Source organism: Dasypus novemcinctus, chromosome 1, assembly GCF_030445035.2.
Source record: "Dasypus novemcinctus isolate mDasNov1 chromosome 1, mDasNov1.1.hap2, whole genome shotgun sequence".
NCBI lineage: Eukaryota > Metazoa > Chordata > Mammalia > Cingulata > Dasypodidae > Dasypus > Dasypus novemcinctus.
In genome coordinates, this window is record NC_080673.1 from 137,947,698 (window position 1) to 137,970,968 (window position 23,271).

A 23,271-nucleotide genomic window follows, 5' to 3' on the forward strand; every position below is an offset into this window, starting at 1 on the left:
AAATGATGGAAAAAGTAGTCCATGAAAACAGTAACCAAAAGACAACTGGGTAGTTATATCAATACTGGACAAAATAAATTTGATGAGGTTATTTCAGTTAAGAAGGTGTAGCCCACCTCAATCATGCTAGGTCCTACTACTGATGACCTTTAGAAGTAAAGTAAAATTCAGACAGAGAAAACTACAGAAAGCGAGAGGCTGGGCATCTACAGAACTCAAAAGAGGAAGGACAGATAAGGAAATGCTGCCATGTGACAGAGTAGACAAGGATTACTGGCAGCCAGCCCCAGAATACCAGTCTTCATGGAGAAAGCACCACCTTGATGCCTTGAATTGGACTTTCTTTTAGCCTCAAAACTGTAAGCTAATAAATTCCCATTGTTTAAGCCAACCCATTGCATGGTATTTGTATGAGCAGCCTAGGAAATGAAAACACTGATAAAGGGGTCAATTAAACAGGAAGAAATAATAATCATTAATATTTATACTCCTAACTACAGTGCCCCCCAAAAACATGAGGCAAACATTGACAAAACTGAAGGGGAAAAAATAATTGAGGTCTTCAATACACCACTTTCACCAATGTCTATAACATCTGGGCAGAAGATCAATAAGGAAATGAACTTGAATAATATGATAAAGTAAACTTAACAGGCAAATACAGAACACTTCACCCCCAAAAAAACAAAATATGCATTCTTCTAAAGTGCACATAGATCATTCTCCAGGGTATGCCACTTGTTAGATCACAAAACAAGTCTCAATAAATTAAAAAGTTTAAAATTATGCAAACATATTTTCTGTTAACAATGGAAGTAAGATAGAAACCAATAAAAGGGAGAGGCTAGAAAATACACAAATATAGGGATGTAAAACAATGCATTCAACAATCAATAGATAAAAGAAGGCATCACAAGGGAAACCATGAAATAGCTTGAGATGAAGGAAAATGAGATCACAACATATCAAAACTTATGATATGTAGTGAAGGCTGTCTCAAAGGGAAATTCATAATCCTAAACCCTAACATTAAAAGAAAAAGAGGAACTCCTGTAAACTATAAACAGGGAATTCCTAAGGCCTCTAGCAAGCACAAGCCCAGGAAAAGAACAGGCTCCAAAATTCAGCTCCACACAGGTTCAGCTAAGAGAGAGGCACTTCCCAGTTACCAGATCTTGATACAAGACAATCAGCCAAAGCAGTTAATTTGCAAAAACAGTGAAAGGTAATCTTAGCCTAGTTTATTTGTTCTGAATAGCTCCTAGCAATCAAGAAAATCTCCATTATATCAATAGCTGGATACAAACTTAATGGACAGCCCAAGGACTAACTCCCAGTCAACACATTAAAATATTAAAATGTACAATGTACAACAAAAGATTACAAGACAAAGAACAGGAAATTACGGCCCATCCAAAGGAACAAGATAAAAATATAGAAACCGTCAGTGAAGAAGAACAGACTTTGGACTTACCGGACAGACACTTTAAAATAATGACCCTTGGAACAAACAGCAAGATGGCAGCAGAGTAAGGAGCTCCTAGAGTCAGCTTATTCTACAGGGCAGTTAGTATTCACCTAGAGCTATCTAAAGAACCTGTTTGGGGACCCCAGGAGACCAGAAGAGCATCCTGCAACATCCGTGAAAGAATAGAAGCAGGAGACTGCCCAACTGCAGAGTAGATTCCCAAGTAGAGCGCTCGATGCACTGGAGGCTAGTGCCCATCCTCCACTGGTAGCACAAGCCGCCTCAGGAGCTATTCCACAGCTGGAATTGGAAGTTACATTTCCCAAAAATGGGGGAGGAAGAGATGGTTGGGCACCATCTTCAGCTACTGATTAGAAAATTTGGTGGGCTAAAGTATAATCCTAATAAGAACTAAAGTTTGAACCTATCCAAGTCAGAAAGAGGACAGTAGCTGCCCTTTTAACTCTGCCTCCAGATCAAGGGGAAGCAGGGCAGACTGAAAATCACAGTGCTGGTAGAGACCCACTTCTTTCCATCCAGATTGGACTGCAGCTCTAGCATAAGCCCCAGCCTCACCTCTGGCAGGGAGGAAGCTGGGAGGACCTGTGCCAGCCTCTCAGGAAAATACAGGGCACAAAGCAGAGGTCAGTGATCATCCTACTTTTGCAGCACAAGCCATTTCAGGATCTATTCTTTAGCTGGAATTGGAAGCTCCATTTCCCAAGAACAGGGGAGGAAGTGACAGCTGGCTGTAGATTTCCACTATGGATTAGTAAATTCAGCTGCTAAAGTATAACCCTAAGAACAGCTAAAGTTTGAAAGTCAAAGTCAGAAGAAGGCCAGTAGTCACCATTTGACCCTGCCCCCAGCATGAGGAGAAGCCCTGCTGACTAAAAATCACAGTGACTGTAGGAATCCATTTCTTTCTTCCAGATCAGCCTGTGGCCCTAGCCAAGTCTTCAGCCCCACCTTTAGCAGGGAGGAAGTTGGCAGATCCTGCACGAGCCTCTCCAGGTAACTGAAGGTATATACTGCTGCACAAACTGAAGAGTTTGAAGTCTACTGGGGCAACTGCAGTCATTTTGGACCTGAACAGCATATTTCTGCTCATACCTGCAGCTCCATCCCCACCCCAGGCAGGGGAGGGAAGGGGCATGAAGCTTCATCAGCCTCTCTGGGCAACTACAGGCTAGGCCTGCACTACTTTGGTTATTATGCATGGCTGCAGCTCTGTCCTAAGCCCTGAGAAAGAAGAAAGTTAGGAGAAGTTTCATTGGTCCTTGGGGCAACGGGGCAGCTTGAGTCCCCAGAGCTTATGCACCAACTACATCTTGGTTTCTACAACACAACCAGCAAGGGAGAAAAGGCAAGAAAGCCCTAAACTAAAGAGAGAAACTGCACCTAGAATAAATACTCTAGTAAGCCAGATGCCAGGACAACAACAAAAAAATTACAACCCACACCAAGAAACAGGAAGATATGGCCCAGTTAAAGGAACAAGATAAGCCTCCAGATGACATAAAGGAGTTGTGAAAACTAACAGATGTTCAAACAAATCTTCTTAATAAATGCAATGAGATGGCTGAAGAGATTAAGGATATTAAAAAGACATTGGATAAGCACAAAGAAAAATTTGAAAGCATACATAGAAAAATAACAGATCTTATGGGCATGAAAGATACAATAAATGAAATTAAAAATACATTGGAATTATATAATAGTAGATTTGAGGAGGTTGAAGGATTGGTGAGCTTGAAGAAATGGCCTCTGAGAGTGAACATACAAAAGAACAAAGGAAAAAATGGACAAAATTCAACAAGGTCTCAGGCAACTAAACAACAGCAAGAGACATGCAAACATACATGTCATGGGTGTCCCAGAAAGAGAAGAGAAGGGGGAAAGGGCAGAAGGAATATCTGAAGAAATAATGGTAGAAAATTTCCCAACCCTATTGAAGGACATAGATATACATGTCCAAGAAGCACAATGTACTCCCATCCAAATAAATCTAAACAGACCAACTCCTAGACACATACTCATCAGAATGTCAAATGCCAAAGACAAAGAGAGAATTCTGAGAACAGCAAGAGAAAAGAAATGCATAACATATAACATATACCCAATGAGATTAAGTGCTGATTTCTTACCAGAAGCCATGACTGCAAGAAGATAGTGGTGTGATATATTTAAGATACTACAAGAGAAAAGCTTCCAGCCAAGAATCTTATATCCAGCAAGATTGTCTTTCAGAAATGAGGGAGAGTTTAGAATATTCACAGATAAACAGAAACTGAGAGAATTTCTTACCGAGAGACCAGATTTTCAGGAAATTCTAAAGGGTGTGCTAGAGTCTGAAAAGAAAAGACAGGAGAGAGAGGTCTAGAAGAGAGTCTAGAAATGAAGATTATATCAATCAAAGTAAATAAAAGTGTCAAAAGAGTAGTGAAAATATTATATGACAGATAAAACTCAAAAAGTCAGAAATAAACTTAACAATGTAAAGCACCTGTATTCAGAAAACTGCAACTCAATGTTAAAAGAAATTTAAAAAGGCCTAAATAACCAGAAGAACATTCCATGCTCACAGATTGGAAGACTAAATATTATTAAGATGTCAGTTCTACTCAAATTGATATATAGACTCAATGCAATCCAATAAAAATTCCACCAGCATTCTTTAAATAAATGGAAAACATGATTACCAAATTTATTTGGGAGGGGAAAGAAGAATCTTGAATAGCCAGAAACATCTTAAAAAGGAAAAAGCAAACTTGGAGGATTCTCATTTCCAGACACTAAATCACATTTCCTAGCTACACTGGTAGTACTGGCATAAGACAGACACACAGATCAACGGAACTGAATTGATGATTCACAAACAGACCCTCACAACTACATTCAAGTGATTTTTGACTAGCTTGTCAAACCCACCCAGTTCAAGCAGAACAGTTCATTCAACAAATGGAGCTGAGAGAACTGGATATTCAAAGCCAAAAGAAGGAAAGAGGACACCTATCTCACACCTTATACAAAAATTAACTCACAATGGATCATAAACCTAAATATAATAGCAAGAACCATAAAGGAAATATCTTCAAGACATCATGGTAGGTGGTGGATTCTTAAAAGAGATAAGAAGAGGACTGAGATGGACTACTGATGTTTAATGTATGTAGAAGTTTTAGTTAACTTTACTGTTAAAGTGTGGAAATGTACAGAGTTGATGGTAACATTATAATGAGTAACACCTGGTTTATAAATGGTAATATGGTTGAAAATAGTAGCATAGGAATGTAAATGCCAATTGACAGAAAGCTAGAGAATAATCTAGGAACTGAATAGCACAGTAAACCCAGAGTTGGATGAGAATTGTGGTTGATGGTACAGATGCAAGAGCTAGAGCAGATGTACATCACTATTGCAGGGTGGTGGGAATGTGGAGAAACATGGAAAAAATACAACTGGAGTGACCTATGGACTGTGGTTAACAGTAATAATGTAATATTTATGCATATATGCCAAAGAAGTACTGTGTTGATAATGGGGAAGTATGGATAAAGTATGCCAAATGTAAGCTATGAACCTGGTAACAACCTGAGGATATTATGTCAATATCATAATAAATGTTCCACCAAAGTGTGGTGTGTTGATAGAGGGGTGGTATATGGTGGTATATGGTAACTCTGCACATGGGCATGATTGTTTTGTAAATTTACAACTCCTTTCATAAAATTATATTTAAAAAATAATAATAGGGTGGATTGGGGGGGGAAATATACCAAATGTAAGATAAGGACTACAGTTAGTAGTAAGATTTTGACAATATTATTTCATCATTTATAACAAATGTCTCACAACAATGCAAGGTGTTGGTGGTGGGTTGATGTATGGGACCCCTGTATGATGTTATGCATGTTTGTTTTGTAAGTTCACAACTTTTACTATACACATTGTTTATGTATGTTCATGTATAAATGATATAAAAAACAATAATAATAGGCTGGGTTGGGGGAAAATACATTGGTTAGTAGTAATATTTTGAGGATGCTCTTTAATCATTAGTTTAAAATGTTTCACAACAATGCAAGGAATGTGCAAAGAAATAATAGCAGAAAACTTCCCAAATTTAATGAATGACATGAATATGCACATTCAAGAAGCCCAAGTTACACCAAACAGGATAAACTCAAAGAGAATCATATTCAGATGCATCTTAATCAAATTGTCCAGTGCCAAGGAAAAGGAAAGAATTTTGAAAGCTGAAAGAAAGTTGAAGATCAACAAGTTATGTACAAGGGAATCTTAAAAAAGTTAAGGGCAAATGCCCCATCAGAAACCTAGAAGGCAAGAAGGCAGTAGTAAAAAAAATATTTAAAGTGCTGGATAGCATCTGTGGCTCAAGTGGTTGAGCACCTGTTTCCAATGTGGGAGGTCCCAGGTTTGGTCCCAGTGCCAACTAATAACAAAAACAAACAACAAGCAAACAAATGAGAATACCAACTCAGAGAGGCCAATGTGGTTCAGTGCTTGAGCACCAGCTTCCCACATTGAGGTCCCAGCTTCAATCCCCAGTCCTGGTACCTCAAAAAAAAAAAAAAAAGTAAGTGCTAAAAGAAAAAACTGCCAACAATTTTATATCCAACAAGATTTTCTTTAAAAAATGAAAGAGAGATTAAGACATTCCAAGATAAACAAAACCAGAGGGACTATGCCTGTCCTATAAGCAATGCTATAGAAAGTTCTTCATACTGAAAGGAAATGACACCGGACAGTGGATCAAAGCAGTATAAAGAGGAAGCGGATGTGGCTCAACAGATAGAACATCTGCCTACACATAGGAGGTCCAAGGGCTTGATGCCCAGGGCCTCTCGGCTCATGTGCTGAGCTGGCCCATTCATAGTGCTGCTGTGTGCAAGGAGTGCTGGCCCACACAGGGATGCCCCCACGTAAGGGTGCCCCCTGTGCAAGGAGTGGCCTCCATGCAAAGGAGAGCAGCCCCATGCAAAACCACAGCGCACCCAGGAGTGGTACCACACACACACAGAGAGCTGGCGCAGGAAGATGAGACACAGATCCCAGTGCTGCCTGATGAGAATACAAGCAGACACAGAAGAACACACAGTGAATGGACACAGAAAGCAGACAATGGGGAATGGGGAGAGGGAGGCAAGGGGAGAGAAAAAAATAAATCTTTCTTTTAAAAAAGGAGTTTAAGAAATAAAGATCTCTAGTAAAGGAAATCATGGGTAATTATTAATGCCAGTACTATTGTATTATATTGTTTTTGTGTAAATTCATGTCTTAGTACAGGTGCTAAAGTGCAAATATTAAAAAGTAAGCTAAATTGACAATTTGGAGCATACAATGTATAAACATATAATTTGTAACAAGAAAAAATGTGGGGAGATGGAGAAGTAGAGGAACAGTGTATGTATATGCTACTGAAGATAAGTTGATATCAAGTCAAATATGATTGTTATAGATTTGGAATATTAAATTTTAACCTCATGGTAACCACAACAAAATACATGAAAAATAAATTCAGAAAGAAAGGAGAAGGAGCTCAAAATGGTACAATACAAAACAGAAAAATGGAAGTAGGTATTAACAGAAGATATAAGACTTAAAAATGCAAAACATCAAAATAGCAAAAGAATGGCCTGTATGATCAGTAGTTACCTGAAATGTAAATGGATTTGATTCCCCAGTCAAAAGGCAGAAATTGGCAGAATGGATTTTTTTTTTAAAATGATCCAACTATATGTTATTTAAAAGATACCTTAAATTCAAAGACATAAATATGTTGAAAGTGAAAAGGTGGGAAACATACCAATGAATTAGTAACTTAAAGAGAGTTGGGGTAGCTCTACTAACATAAAATAAAATAGACACAAGTTAAAAATTGCTACAAGTGCTTCACTGAAAGAAGGAAAAGGAGGAGGAGGAGGGGAAAGTGCTCAAATCAATTATTTCAAGACTGAGTCAGCAAGATGATGATGACAAGACTAGCAAAGGAGGAGGGGAAAGTGCTCAAATCAATTATTTCAAGACTGAGTCAGCAAGATGATGATGACAAGACTAGCAAAGTCAGGGATACAAGCCAATTTTCATGAGGAAGGGGTTTTAGTTTTAGATTCATTGGCTTCTAAGTGGAAATATTCACTCTCCATTAGGTATTTCTGTAGGATATCAGTATCATATGAACTACGAAAGGCCATAACAAATACTCAAATTTATAAGCCCATTAAAGTATTTCCCAAAGCAAGTTCTAGGGAACAGTTTCTTGTGATGTCCTTTAGAAAAAGGATTGCTTTTTCATTAGCACCTAGTATTCAAGGAACACTCTGTCCTATCACTATTTTGATACAAGTTTAAGGAACAGATTTCTCAGTTACTAAATTCCAGAGATAACACATTAAAATATCAAAATGTTCAGTGTGCAATAAATGATTACAAGGAATACAAAGAAACAGGAAACAGCCTATGCTAAGGAATTAGATGTAGCATTAGTAACAATCAGGATTGTTACTAACAATTAGGAAAACCAGAACTTGGACATCTCTAAGAGCTCAAGGAATACATGAATAAAGAACTAAAAGGAATAAGGAAAATGACAAATGAGCAAAAAAAAATTTTCAACAAAGATATAGAAATCATAAAAAGGATCCAAACAGAAATAGTAGAGCTGAAGACTATAGTAACTGAAATCTTTTTTTAAAAATTCCCTGTTCCCTGTTCAGCAACAGATTGGAGCTAGCAGAAGGAAGAATCAGGGAGCCTGAAGATAAGACCATTGAAATTATTCTGTCTGAGGAGCAGAAAGAAAAAAGAATGAAAAGGGGAACCTGTGGGACACCATGAAACATACCAATATATGCATCATGGGAACTCCAGAAGGAGAAGAGTGAAAGTGTCAGAAAGAATATTCAAAGAAATAATTGCTGAAAATGCTTCATGTTTAACAAAAGACATAAATATATCCACCTAAAGATGCTCACCAAACTCCAAACAGAATAAACCCAAATAGACCCACATGGAGATAAATTATAATCGAACTGACAAAAGCCAAAGATAGAGAGAGGCCTGAAAGCCAAAGGAGAAAAGAAATACATCATATACAAGAGAACCTCAAGAAGATTAGGTCCTGATTTCTCATCAGAAACCATGGAGGCAAGAAAGCACAGGGATGACATATTTAAAGAGCTAAAAGGAAAATAAATTTCCAACAAAGAATTCTGTATACAGCAAAATTGCAATTCAAAAATGAGGGAAAGATGAAGAAATGCCCAAATAAACATAAATTGAGGGAAACAGTCACTGCTAGACAAGCTGTACAAGAAATTATTAATGCAGTTACTCAAATTGAAAGGAAAGGAAACTAGACAATAGACAAAAACTATATGAAGAAATAAAGATCAATGGTAAAGGTAAAGACATGGGTAAATATAAACGCAATTAACACTTCATTTTTGGTTCCTACGTCCTTTTTTTACTTCCTACAGGATCTAAAAGGCAAATACATAAAATATAATGATGAATCAGTGGTTTTACACTCACAATGTAAAAAGGTGTGATTTGAGACAAGAACTACATAAAGGGAGGAGGATAGAGGGTGTAGGAATGTAGTTTGTGTATGCTATTGAAGTTAATTTAGTATCAAATCATACAAGATTATTATAGATTTAGGATATTAAACTTCACTAGCCATAAAGAAAATATCAGAAAAATATACACACAACAAAGTGGTTCACTATAAAAGATCATCTAAATACAAAAATAGGCAGTAATTGATATACACAAGAGAACTGAAAAGCAAAAGAATTGAACACAGATTTATACATCAATGATTATAGCATCATTAGTCACAAAAGTCGAAAAAGTGGAAGCAATCAAATGTCAATAAACAGTTGAGTGGGGAAAAAATGTGGTTTATACCTACAATAGAATGTCTTCAGCCATTAAAAAAAAAGTAATGAAGTTCTGATACATGCTACAACATAGAAGAAACAGTTTGAATGTAAACGTGGCAAAATGTTAAAAGTTGATAAATATGGGTAACTGAGTATGGGTATATTGGAGTTCTCTGTATTGGTTTGTATGGTTTTTTCCACTGTCCTGTCAGTATGAAATTATGTTAAATAAAGTTTGTTAAAAGACTGCATAGTATTGGTAGAAGAATAGACACATGGACCAGTGGAACAAAATAAAGAACCCAGAAATAGACCCACACAATTAAGTCCAACTGATTTTTTGACAGTGATGCAAGGCAACTCAATAAGTATAGTCTTTTCAACAAACGGCACTGAAGCAAGGAGACATCTATAGGCAAATAAATGAACTTCAACCTAAACTTCACACCTCATACAAAAATTAAAATAAAACTGACCTTGAACTTCAGTGTAAAATGTAAAACTATGAAACATTTAGAGAAAAACATAGAAGAAAATCTTCAACATATAGGGCTAGGCAAAGAGTTCTTAAACTTGATACCAAAAGATTGACCCATAAGAGAAAAACTTGATAAATTGGACTTCATCAAGATTTACAACTTTTGCTCTGGGAATGACACTGTTAAGAGAATGAAAAGACAAATTATAGACTTGGAGAAAATATTTGCATACAACATATCCAACAAAAGACTATTATCTAGTGATCTAAAGAGATCTCTATTACAACAGTGAAAAAAGCAACATATCCAATTAGGAAAGGGGCACAACATATCCGGCAAAGGACTAATATCTAGTTATCTAATTAAAGAACTCTCTAATACAACAGTGAAAAAAGTAAACAATCCAATTTTTAAAAGGGCAAAAGACAGAGATATTTCACCAAATAGGATACGCAGATGGCAAATAAGTACATGAAAGATGTTCAATATCATTAAGAATTAAGTAGGCAGTGTGTGAGTGCTCATTTTGCCATAGTGGGTTATATCACTGGATAGAGACCCATATAATGAGAGTGAAGGTATACCCACATCCTAGGAAGGACTGATGTTCTCAAATAGAGGGAACTGTATCTCTCGAGAGAAATGGTGTCTCCCTAGGGCAGTTGAGCATGTCAAGCCCTCAACACTGTTGCAAGTATCTCTGAACATGGTCCTTCAAGCAATGAAGATTGACTGTCACTGTGGGCCTTGAGGGGAGGGGGAAAGAGGTACTGAATAGATGGAACCAATGTAACTGTGTGGGCAATAGAAGTGTTCCACAAGATTACACAAGGATGGATATAAGACATGTTAAATTACACCAAAAATATATAGAGGCTGATAGGCTAAAATGTAAATCATAATGTAAAACATAAGATAACTAAAAATTTAGAAAATTGTATAATCTAAAATATAAACCACAATGTAAACCCAAATGTTACCTTGTTTGAAAGCTATTGTCTCAATATCTGTACATCAGTTTCAGTAAATATAGAATGAACATGTAAAAAGATTATTGCTGGGGAAGGGAAAAGGGTTTTATGTTGGATATGTGGGAGTACTGTATATTGTATATATGAATTACTGTGATTTAAAACTTTTGTGAAGATAAGCTTAAAAATTAGGAAAAGAAAAAAGAAAAAGAAAGGACATAGACACTGAGGAAAAGATGGAAGACGTTGCCTTGCCAATTTGCATACAGGGCAATACTTATTGCAGTGATGGAAGGCAAAACATCAAAAACAAAGCTTTTGCATTTTTAAATTTTTTGATTTTCCAGTTTATTTTTACCTTAATTTTTCTAAATTGATATGTATTCTATATCTAACCTTTACACTCATCACTATATTCCATTTTACTATTAATGGAACCTGGCAATGTATTGGGCTTCATTTTTTAAGAAGTTTTGGATCACAGAGAGGTTCGACAATGGCAGGGGAAGAATACTGGTGTGGGATGTTACTGACAGGGGACATATGGTTGGCAGGGAGTTCTCCAGGGCCTATATCCAGGGTACATAAAAATGTTTGGACATTTTCATAGTGGTTACAAGTAAAAACAACAAATGAGGGAGTGTTGAGTTCCTAACCAGGGGAGCTCTATCACAGTCCCTAAAGGAACAATCCCCCAAGTGCAATGGCAAAGACCAAAAAAGAAGGAAGGTCCAACAATGAGCCCTTGATACTAATGACTATGCTTGTGAGCCTGTGCACCTGAAATAAGAACAAGGCCTAAAGCTGCAAGGTGCCTAAGAGTTACCTCCTGAGAGCCTCCATGTTGCTCAAATATGGCCAGTCTCGAAGCCAAACTCAGCATGTAAATGTGTTGCCTTCCCTCCAATGTGGAACATGATTCCTGGGGATGAGCATCCCTGGCACTGAGGGATTACTACCAAGTTCCAGCTGATGATGTAACTAGAAAATGACCTTGAATAAAAGGGTCAACTCAGCAGAATATCTCAGTCTACATATAATACCAGGAGTTAAAAATGCCTTGTGACCTGAATAAAAGGGGGAAATGGAAAGGACAAATGAGTTTATATGGCTTTAAGTCTCCAAAAAGAGCCAGGAGGTTATCTGAGCGGTTGCCCTTATGCACACCTCAGCAGAGTCCCAGAGACAGATAAAGTGGATACAACCCCAGGTATTGGTTCTTCTGAGGGATACAGAGACCCACAGGTTTTATGGTCATGGCAGATGGAGTTCAGTGCCATGTCAGTTGGCCCTACTTTGGAATTTGTGTTTCTGTGTGATGGAGCTGGACTCAGATGTGATCTTTGTCCACAAGCCTCTCCTGTTTCTTTTAATGGATCTGTAGTTGGTGCTGTGGTTTAGTGTATACGCAGGGGACCTGAATCTCTGGACTGACCATGTGATAGCCAGGCCCTGAGCCTCAACAGACTTGTAACTCCTACACTCTGGTTTATTGGACTTACCACACTCAGCTAACATGGAGGTGAAGAAGGTCAACCACCACACCAGGGAGCCAAGAGTGCCTACAACTGAAAGCAAGAGAATTGCATCTATCATCCATGTGGAATCTAAGACCCCTCTTGATATAGATGTGGAGTGGACACAACCATTCTAAGGTCCACAGGATGGAGGAATAGAGTATGGATTAGAGTTGACTTACTGATATTCTATACATGAACTATTGTGATTAGTAATCGAAGAAAATGTGGCATTGGTGTGGAGAAAGTGGTCATGGTGGCTGCTGGGGGTACAGGGTGGAAGGAAGAGATGTGATGTGGGGGCATTTTCGGGGGTTGGAGTTGTCCTGGGTGATGCTGCAGGGACAGTTACTGGACATTGTATGTCCTCCCATGGCCCACTCGGCGGACTATAGGAGAGTGTGGGCTATGGTGTGGACCATTGACCATGAGGTGCAGTGGTGCTCAGAGATGTATTCACCAAATGCAATGAATGTCTCATGATGATGGAGGAAGTTGTTGTTATGGGGGGAGGAGTGGGGTGAGGGAGGTGGGGGTAAATGGGGACCTCATATTTTTTTAATGTAACAGTTAAAAAATAAAGACAAAAAAAAAGAATTAAGGATATGCAAACTAAAACTGCAATAACATATTAATACACACCTACTAAAAATGGCTAAAATTTTAAAATATAATGACAACACCAAATTCTGGTGAGGATGTGGAGAAACTGGACCGTACCTTCATTGTTGGAATGTAAAATGGTATAGCTACTCTGGAAAGCATTTTCGCAATTTCTTTAAAATCTAACCATATAACTATCCTAAGATCCAGACTCTGCATTCCTAAAAGAGTTACCTTTTTATCCCATAGAAATAAAGACTTATGTTCACCTAAAAGCTTACACATGAATATTTATACCTAATAGCCCAATATATTCTTCAATGTGAAAATGGTTAAATGGTGGTACATTGACATCAGGAAATACTACTTAACAATAAAAATAAACAAAGAACTATCGATACATATAAGAGCATGCATAAATATCCAGAAAATTCTGTAGAGTGAGAAAAAGCCAATCTCAAAATTTACATACTGTATGATACCATGTTTATATAACATTCTTTAAATGAAAATTATAGAAAGGAAGAACAGATTTGTGACTGCCAAAGAATAAGGACGAGGTGGGGAAGTGATGGCAGTGATTAGGGCTATAAAAGGGCAACATGAAGGATCCTTATGATGATGGAAATTACCTGTATCTTGACTGTATCCACATCTATATCATAACGTGACAAGATGTTAACTTGGAGGAAACTAGATAAAGACAAGGCATTATTCTCTGTATTTTTCTTACATGTTCATTTGAATGTATAATTGTCTCAAAATAAAATGTTTAATTAAGTAAATAAATTTATTCTCTTAGGTAAAACATTTTCTAGAACTGACCTACTATCTTCAACAACTAAATGTTATGAAGGAAAAACAAAGTGAGCTATGGAAGCTGCTCTATAATAAAAGAGGCTTAAGAGATACAAAAAACAAATTAATGCAATTGGATTGGATCCTGGTTCAAACAAACCAATTGTAAATGACATTTTAGGGACAAGAAAGGTATCTGAATACGGACTTAGTATTAAAGGATATTTATATCTCCAGTCCAGATCTCTCTCACAATCTCTAATTGTATATCCAATCAGAATCTCTACTTGGATGCCTAGCAAACACCTCAAACATAAAGAACAAAAGGGAACTCAATCATACCTGCCCCATCAACAGCCTTCCCCTTCTCCATTGATACAACTCTATTCTTCCAATTCTCAAGCTAAGGACTGTAAAACCATCCTTCACTGCTCTTTTCCTCCCACATTCCACACGTAATCTATCAGGAAGCCTTCCCTCAGCTCTATATTCAAAATATATCCAAACTTCAACCTTTTTTCTTTCCCTCCACTTCTACTACCCTGATCCAGCATCATCTTTTGCTTCACTTATTTTAATTACTCCTTTCTTTTTGTTCTGCTTCTGCCCCTGCACACTACAGTTTATCCTCCACACAAGCAGCAGGGTGATCCTATTAGGACCTTAGGTCAGATCAACATACTCCTCTGTTCAGAGCCCTCCAATGCTCCCCATTTGACTCAGAGAAAAAGCTAAAATTCTCATCATGAACCACAAAGCTCTATGTGATTTGGGCCATAGGTACCTCTCTTACCACTCTTCCCTTCATTTCTTGCTCTAGCCAAAATGGCCTCCTCACATATCAGAGCTGCTCCTACTTTAGGGCCTTTGTCTGGTTATTCCCTCTTCCTGGACATTCCATGTGGTCAACTTTCTCGTATGTGTCAAGTCTGATCATTTTAACTTCTCAGTCAGTCTAAACTGACCACTGTCTTTAATATCACCTCATGTCACTCTCACCATCTCAAGGACACTTCCACATGTTAATCTTCTTTTCCTAGCTCTACTTTATCTCCACAGGGCTTACTATCTCTCAACTTGCTATATACATCATTAATTATAATTTTGTTTTCTGTCTCAGTGAAATGTAAGCTCCATAGGGGAAGAAATCTTTGTGCCTAGAAAAGTGCCTAGCATATATAGTACATCTGTAAATATTTGCTGAGTGGTAAATGAATATTGATTTTATTATTACCATTATTATTCATATACAATGAAAATTAAACAGTCAGGCCAAATATGGTATTCACTAATTCTACATCTGTTTTCCAAGCTCAGCAGTCCCCTGAATCTAAAATTAATGTAAAATAATTCTTGTATACTTAATGCCAAACCCACAATTTATTTCTGAGAAAGTACTATATCATGCTTATATTAACACTTGCACTTCCTGTTCTTTTTTGCTTAGAAGAACAGAGTCAGACACAAAAATGAAACTCACAAGGTGTGGAAAAGTTACCCTGTGTATCTTAGTGATGGTGCTTGCTGCAGTAGTCATTGGACTCATTGTTTATTTTGTTGCTTATGGTAAGTATTCTTTCTGTCTGGCTTTCCAGTTACATAGCTTGATCAATTCCATTAATTGCCAATTTAGGAATTTCAAGAGTGGAGAAAGGAAAGAAATCAAATGAGAGTATCCAGCAAAAAGAATTTCTTGTGATTACTAAAATTTACTGAAAATTTGTTTTTTAGTGACTTTGGCTTAGAGTATTCCAAGACCAGAGATTTAGGTACTTTATTTTTCCTTTCTTAGAAAGATTTAGGTGCTGGGAACACATTAATTAATAAAGTAGCTGCAGTCCCTACTTTTTCTGAACTTATAACTTTCTGAGTAAATTATCAGTAAGTAAATACAAATAAATACAAATACGTAGGATTTGTGATTCTAAGCCAATATTTCTTACTCCAAAGTCTATGTTCTTTAAACTATACAATGTTTATTCCCTTATAAAATTATACAGATGAAGTATACTCTTTCCTAAAATTGAGGGGTGAAAGCAAAACAATTTCAGACAAAACTTTTCCACATATTTGGCATAAAATAGGAAAGAATTATAGCCTCCTTGAGTTTTTCTTAAAACTTTTTATTTGTGCCAGGTTCTATGTGCCCTATTCTTGTTATTTCCTTTTACCCACTGGTCTTATTCTGCCAAAGGGCTGCTGATACAAAGTACCAGAAATCTGTTGGCTTTCATAATGAGGATTTGTTTGGGGTAAAAGCTTACCATTCCAACGCCATGAAAAGCCCAACTCAAGGCACCATAAGAGATGCTTTCTCACCCATCAGCTGCCACATACTGAAGGAAGATGGTGGGCAATTCCTGCCTGGTCTTTCCTTCCCCTCTGGGCTTCCTTTCTCAAGTCCAGCTGCTTCACTTTCTTCCTGATTTCAGCTGCAAACTTGCACAGGGCTTGTCCCTTAGGGCTTCCTATATCAGTCTCAGCTGTTCTGCACGCTTCCCAATCTCAGCTGTAAACTCTGCAGCAAATGGTTAATCTCTCCCAGGGGTCTCAACTGTTTGAGCCTTCTCCTTTCTGTCACCTGGCAGGATCAAAAATGACAGAGCTCTCTCTTCTTGTGTCTGTCTGAGTGAGTGTTCAATTAAAGAAGAACTAAGCAAGCGGGTAGGGACTAAACCTGAGTCACGCCCACTGATGTAGTCAAATCAAAAGCCCTAAAGCAATCTTTTCAAATAATCTAATCAAAGTCCTCTCAACTGAATTTAATGCAATTAAAAGATATCACACCCAGAGGAATAGATTAGTTTACAAATCTTTCTTTTTGGGGAATTGATAAAATAATTTCAAACAGCCACACCACTGTTTCCCAACCTTTTCATGGATGAGGATCTTTTAATAAAGAAAAAGGTTTTCTGCATTCCTACAAGAGAATACTTTGTTGACTAAGAAAATACATGGAGATAAGCAAGTACTATACATTTAGTAATGCTTTTAAATTAACTTTTACTTAGTTACATCTATCTATGCCTGAAAAGCAGTAATACATGAATGTACAAGAATCACCATTTATTAAGTCTACAAGAATAATGTGAATATAAATATTTTTACCCTGGAGTAATTTCTACTACCCCCATACCCCCATCACATATAATCCATGACTCACAAGCTCACTACTGCTTTAAAACATAATAGTATTTTCTGGGAACAAAATCACATTTAGACAAGAGACTTTCTGGCTAAATGAACATCTGTCTCAGTTTATAAGGGGAAATAATTTGCATATAGACAAATAAAGAGAGTTGTGCACAGTAAAGAGGCAGTCACCCCAGGAACTGTTTATGACTATCCCTACTCCGTCTTCCATATGCACCCTTCTATAGACACAGACTGATTGTGCAAGCATTACCCTTCGGTGTATTGTAATACCAGCTGTTGCCTCTCCAATCCAAGAATCACAACCAAACCAAAAGTCATCATCATAACATACATCCATAAAACTTTGAATAAGAGGTGCTCACCTACAGAGTAGACACAGAATCTGATGCTTTTCATTGAAGGTATAAAAGTGCCAGGAACTGAAGATACAAAAGGGAAATTTAAAGAGGTTGTCTTTGGAGAACATATGCTATAATTTCTCATCCTATCACAACCACCCCAAAATATGAATAGTGGATATGTTCTTCCCTTCACCTTTAGCTGAGAGACAGATATTAAAAAGGAGATCTATATCACCCTAAGACAAGCCTTGCAGGTGAGAGAACACAGATTCTGACTCACACCTGGAATATCTAAAAGGCAAAAGAGTTGGTGCTTGTTCAGCAAAGTGAGGAAGGGGTGATAGCCCTGGACAATTTGATCAACAAATGTATGTTGAGCAAATAATGCTTAAGTGTGTCCTATTGGCCAGATATTGGTCACCCAAAAAAAGTATCATATATTAGGTGCTCTCCTAGAAGCCACATAGAGGGGTGAGCCAATCTCAAGATAAAGAATGGGAATTATCTCCAGCTGCCTAAGAGCTGAGGAAAGAATAAATTCAAGCAGGAGTACAGATACATTTGTACATGTAAATGGAACTGTCGTTGAGACAGTTCCAACAATGTGGAGAAGGGAGAATTCAAAGTTCAAAAGTACCTAGAAAGGGGAAGAGGATTTGGCTCAACTGATAGAGCATCCACCTACCATATGGGAGGTCCACGGTTCAAACGCAGGGCCTCCTGATTCATGTGGTGAGCTGGCCCATGCACAGCATTGATGTGCACAAGGAGTACTGTGCTACGCAGGGGTGTCCCCCACATAAGGGAACCCCATGCTCAAGGAGTGTGCTCTGCAAGGAGAGCTGCCCTGCGAAAGAAAAGCACAGCCTGCCCAGGAGTGGCACCACAGACAGGGAGAGATGATGCAGCAAGATGACGCAACAAAAAGAGACACAGAAGAACACACAGCAAATGGACACAGAGAGCAGACAGCAGGGGAGGGGGGAAGGGGAGAGAAATAAATAAAAATAAAATCTTAAAAAAAAAAGTACCTAGAAGGGAGTTAGTTTTAAATATCTACCAAGTCCAAGAGCACCAAAGCTAAATGCCAAATTCTTAATCATTCAAGTAAGGATATTCCTCTTCCTAGTTCCTCTCCCCTCCAAACCTGATAGGGTCCAAATATAGTTAATCAAGTGGGAAGGGAGGAATATTAGAATTGGGTAAGTAAGGAACTTGGGGAGGGAAAAAGCCTCAACTTTAAATCCAATTCAAATTTTGATTATTAAATAGCCTCTGTGTTTTAATTTCTGAATTAATACCATGATTTATAATTTATAGTGACCATAGCACTTTTTTTACTAAATTATTCAAAACAAAATTGCCTTCTAATTACATCCCATAAGACATGCTAATGTGAAATAACATTCTACATGTATTTGTGTGTGTGCATGTAATCACCCTTTTCATTTTATTCTAAAGCAACTCTATATAAACGGATAGCTTCCATGGGCCGAGAAGAAGCTACCCACATGAGGATGAAAATGAGATCTAATATATTTAAGATCTCATCCCTGGAGTTGTAATAGTAATGACTATTTTCCAGTAATTCTGAACCTTAGTCTCTTATAAAAACTTACAAAAGGAAGGAAAAACATCCAACATTAAATATTTCTTCATCAGAATAATAACACAAGATTTCTGCAAGTGACGCTAAACCACTCATCTAGGGAGGAGACAGTTTCATGCATAAGACTCAGACACATACAAGTTCAGAAATCTGTGACCCAAATTCAGTCTGTCACTATGAGATGTCAGGGACACAGATTCTCTTCATCTCTCGTAGCTCTACTGTGCATGGCTTCCATTGCCAAGGACACCTCTCATTGTCCAAAGTCACTGTGCCAGCAAGAAGGAACAGAAATAGCATGCCCTCTCCCAATAAGGAAACACCTCAGAAGTTGTACCTACCACTTCCCATTCATTCCATTGTTCAGAAAGTAGATGCATTAGGTCACTCCTAAATGTAACAGAAGGTGATAAATAAAGCTTTTACTTTGGATAGGATCTACTCAGCTAAAAGGTGTAGGTTCTACTACAACAGGAAAGGGAAAGGAGAATATCAAGAAATAACCCAATTTCTGCCTCAAGAGATTATGATGAGATTGAAGTAGGCTAGGTTGTAATTGTGAAGAAATTAATATATGAGATGGCCAGTAAAATTTTTAGATGTGCATGGCATGACTTTTTTTAATCTCTGAATATTTTTTATTATTATTTTAAAAGAAGCTTTAGATTACATTAAATATTACATAAAAAATATAGGGGATTCCCAGATACCTCACCCCTCCCTTCCAAACTTTTCCCCATTAACAACATCTTTCATTATTGTGGTACATTTGTTACAACTGATGAACATATATTGAAGTATTGCTACTAATCATGGTCTATAGTTTACATTATGGTTTACTCTGTTCAAATCTCTTCTTTCAATTCTTTGGGGTATATACCTAGTAGTGAGATTGCTGGATCATATAGTAATTTAAAGTTCTGAGGACCTGCCAAACTGTTGTACACAGAAGCTGTACCATTTTATATTGCTGCCAGCAAGGAATGAGTATTTCTATTTCTCTGCATCCTCTCCAACACCTGCACTTTTCCATTTTTTTAATAGCAGTGATTCTAAAGGGCATGAAGGAGTATCTCATTGTAGCTTTGATTTGCATTTCCCTAATGGCGAATCATGTTGAACATCTTTTAATGTGCTTTTTCATCATTTGTATATCTTTTGTGAAGAGATGCCTATCAAGTTTTTTGTCCATTTTTTAATTCAGTTGTTTGTCTTTTTGTTGTTAAGTTGAAGTATTTCTTATATATTCCGGATTAAACCTTTATCAGATATGTGGTTTTCAAATATTTTCTGTTGTTAGCTGTCATATTCCTTTCATGAAAAAAGGTCATTGAGAGAAAAAAGCTTTTAATTTTGATGAGATCCCATTTATCTATTGTTTCTTTTGTTGCTTATTCTTTGGATGTAAAGTCTAAGAAACACAGTCCTGAAGATGCTTCCCTTTGTCTTCTTTTGGGAGTTTAGATCATTTTTCATTTTGAGATGATTTTTGCCTAAGGCATGAAGTAAGGGACTTCCATTTTTTTTGGAATGGAGATCCAGTTTTCCCAGCACCATTGCTTGAGGAGACTCTTCTTTCCCAATTGAGTGCCTATCACCCCTTGTCAAAAATGTAGCTCAGTGGTTCAGAGCTGGCTTCCCACATACAAGGTCCTGGGTTCATTCTCGACCCCCAGCACCTCAAAAAATAATCATTTGGTCATAAGTGTGAGAGCTGATTTCTGGCCTCTCAATTCTATTCTATTGGTCTACATGTCTGTTTTTCTGCCAGTACTATGCTGCTTTGATTACTGTGACTTGTAATAAGTTGGGGTTTTTTTTAAATTTTTTAAATTTATTTCTCTCCCCTTCCCCAACCCCCAGTTGTCTGCTCTCCGTGTCCATTCACTGTGTGTTCTTCTGTGACCGCTTCCATCCTTATCAGCGGCACCAGGAATCTGTGTTTCTTTTTGTTGCATCATCTTGTGTCAGCTCTCCGTGTGTGCAGCACCATTCTTGGGCAAGCTGCACTTTCTTTCGCACTGGAAGGCTCTCCTTATGGGGCACATTCCTTGCGCATGGGGCTCCTCTACGCGGGGGACACCCCTGCATGGCAGGGCACTCCTTGTGCACATCAGGACTGCGCATGGGCCAGCTCCACACGTGTCAAGGAAGGCCGGGCAAGGAGGTCTGGGGCAAGGAGGCCTGGGGTTTGAATCGCAGACCTCCCATGTGGTAGGCAGATGTCCTATCCATTGGGCCAAGTTCACTTCCCTGTAATAAGTTTTAAGTTCAGGAAATGTGAGTCCTCCAACTTCTTCTTCTTTTACAAGATGACTTTAGCCTTTTCAGTCTTTCACCTTTGAGTATAATGTTAGCTGTGGCTTTTTCATATTTGTCCTTTAGCATGTTGAGGATGTCTCCTCCTATTCCTAGTGTTCTACATGTTTTTTATCAAAAAGGGGCGCTGGATTTTATCAAAAGCCTTTTCTGCATCAATTGACTTGATCATGTTTCCCCCTTTTTTCTTTCAATGTGTGTATTACATTAACCTGTTTTCTTATTTTGAACCACCCTTGCATACCATTGATAAATCCCACTTGATCATGGTGCATAATCATTTTTATGTGCTGTAGGAACAGCTTGTTTTTATGTTGTTGAGGAAGTTTTTTTTTATATTTATCAAAGATAATGGTCTGTAATTTTCTTGCGTTATTTTTATTTGACTTTGATATGAGGGTGATGCTGGCCACGTAGAATGAATTAAAGACTGTTCTCTACTCTTCAATTTTTTTGAAGAATTTGAGCAGGACTGATGTTGATTCTTCTTGGAATGTTTGGTAAAATTAGCCATTGAAGCTATCTGGTCCTGAGCTTTTGTTTGTTGGGTGTTTTTGATTATGGATTCAAACTCTTTTTTCATTTGATAAGATCTTCTATTTGTTCTTTAGTCAGTGTAGGTAGGTTGTGCGATTCTAAGAATTTCTCCATTTCATTTAAGTTATGTAATTTATTGGCCTACTGTATTTCATAGCATCCTCTTAAAGTCCTTTTTATTTCAACAGGATTGGTAGTAATATTCCACTTTGCGTTTTTGATTTTTGTTATTTGTATCTTCTCTGATTTTTAGTTTGTCAGTTGTACTAAAGGTTTGTCAATTTTTTCCTTCCTTCTACTCACTTTGGGTTTAGTTTGCTCTTCTTTTTCTATTATTTCCAGTATGAGTTTAGATCTCGGATTTGAAGTCTTTCTTTTTTAATTTAAACATTTATAGCTATAGATTTGTCTCTCTGCATTGCCTTTGCTACATTCCATAAGTTATGGTATGTTCTATTTTCATATTTATTTGTCTCAAGATACTTATAATTTCCCTTGTGATTTCCTCTTGAACCATTAGTTATTTAGGAGTATATTGCTTAATTTCCACATATTTGTGAATTTTCCCTTTCCTTCTCTTTTATTGATTTTTAGCTTCATTCCATTGTGGTTGGAGAATATACATTGCATGATTTCAATACTTTTCTATTTATTAAGACTTGTTTTGTGACCTAATATATGGTCTATCCTGGAGAAAGGCACCTGTGCACTTGAGTCCCAGCTACATGCTGTCTGCAAGAGCATTTGAGAAGAATGTGCATTCTGGTGTTGCTGGGTGAAGTCTTCTATATTTTACTGTTAGTTCCATTTCATTAAAGTATCATTCAAGTCTCTTTTTTTCTTATTTTATTGATCTTCTGACTAGAAGTTCTATCCATTATTGAAAGTAGTTCATAAAAATCCTACTATTAATGTAGTGCCATCAGTTTCTTCTTTCATTTCTGTCAGTATTTGCTTCATATATTTTGGGGACTCTGCTCTTAGGTACATATATATTTATAATAATTAAATCTTCTTGCTGAATCTATCCCTTTATCAGTATACAATGACAATCTTTGTCATAACTGTTTTTAATTCAAGTCTATTTGATCTGATATTAGTATAGCTACCCAGTTTTATTTAGGCTACTACTTAATTGATACATTTTTTTCATCCTTTTACTTTCAGCCTACTTGTACCTTTAATTTAAGGTGAGTCTCTTTCAGATAATATATAGTTGGGTATGCTTTTTTACCCAATTTTCCCAGTCTCTACATTTTTACTGGAGAATTGAATCCATTTACATTTAAAGTTACTACTGATAATGCAGAACTTTCCTCTGACATTTTGCTGTTTAGTCTTTGTAAGTCTTATACCTATTTTATGCCCAATTCTTCTGTTATTTGCTTTTTGTGTTGTACCATATTGAGAGACTTCTCTTTCATATCTGAATATATTTTTCAAATATATTCCTTGTGACTATTATGGGGTTAAAAGTTAGCATCCGAAATATATAACAATCATATTTGGTTTTATGTCAACTTAATTTCAATAGTATGTACATATACTTTTCCTATACCACTC

General features: G+C 37.2%; 1 protein-coding gene across 1 annotated transcript in view; it reads left to right on the forward strand.

Annotated features, from left to right (window-relative positions):
• Nucleotides 1-1,365: 1,365 nt before the first annotated feature.
• LOC139437852 (transmembrane protease serine 11C-like) overlaps nt 1,366-23,271 on the forward strand; it is an 81,231-nt gene continuing 59,325 nt past the window's right edge. The window contains exons 1-2 of the mRNA XM_071212727.1: nt 1,366-1,529; nt 15,194-15,312. Coding sequence (XP_071068828.1) covers nt 1,366-1,529; nt 15,194-15,312 — 283 coding nt within the window. The remainder of the gene's footprint in view (nt 1,530-15,193; nt 15,313-23,271) is intronic.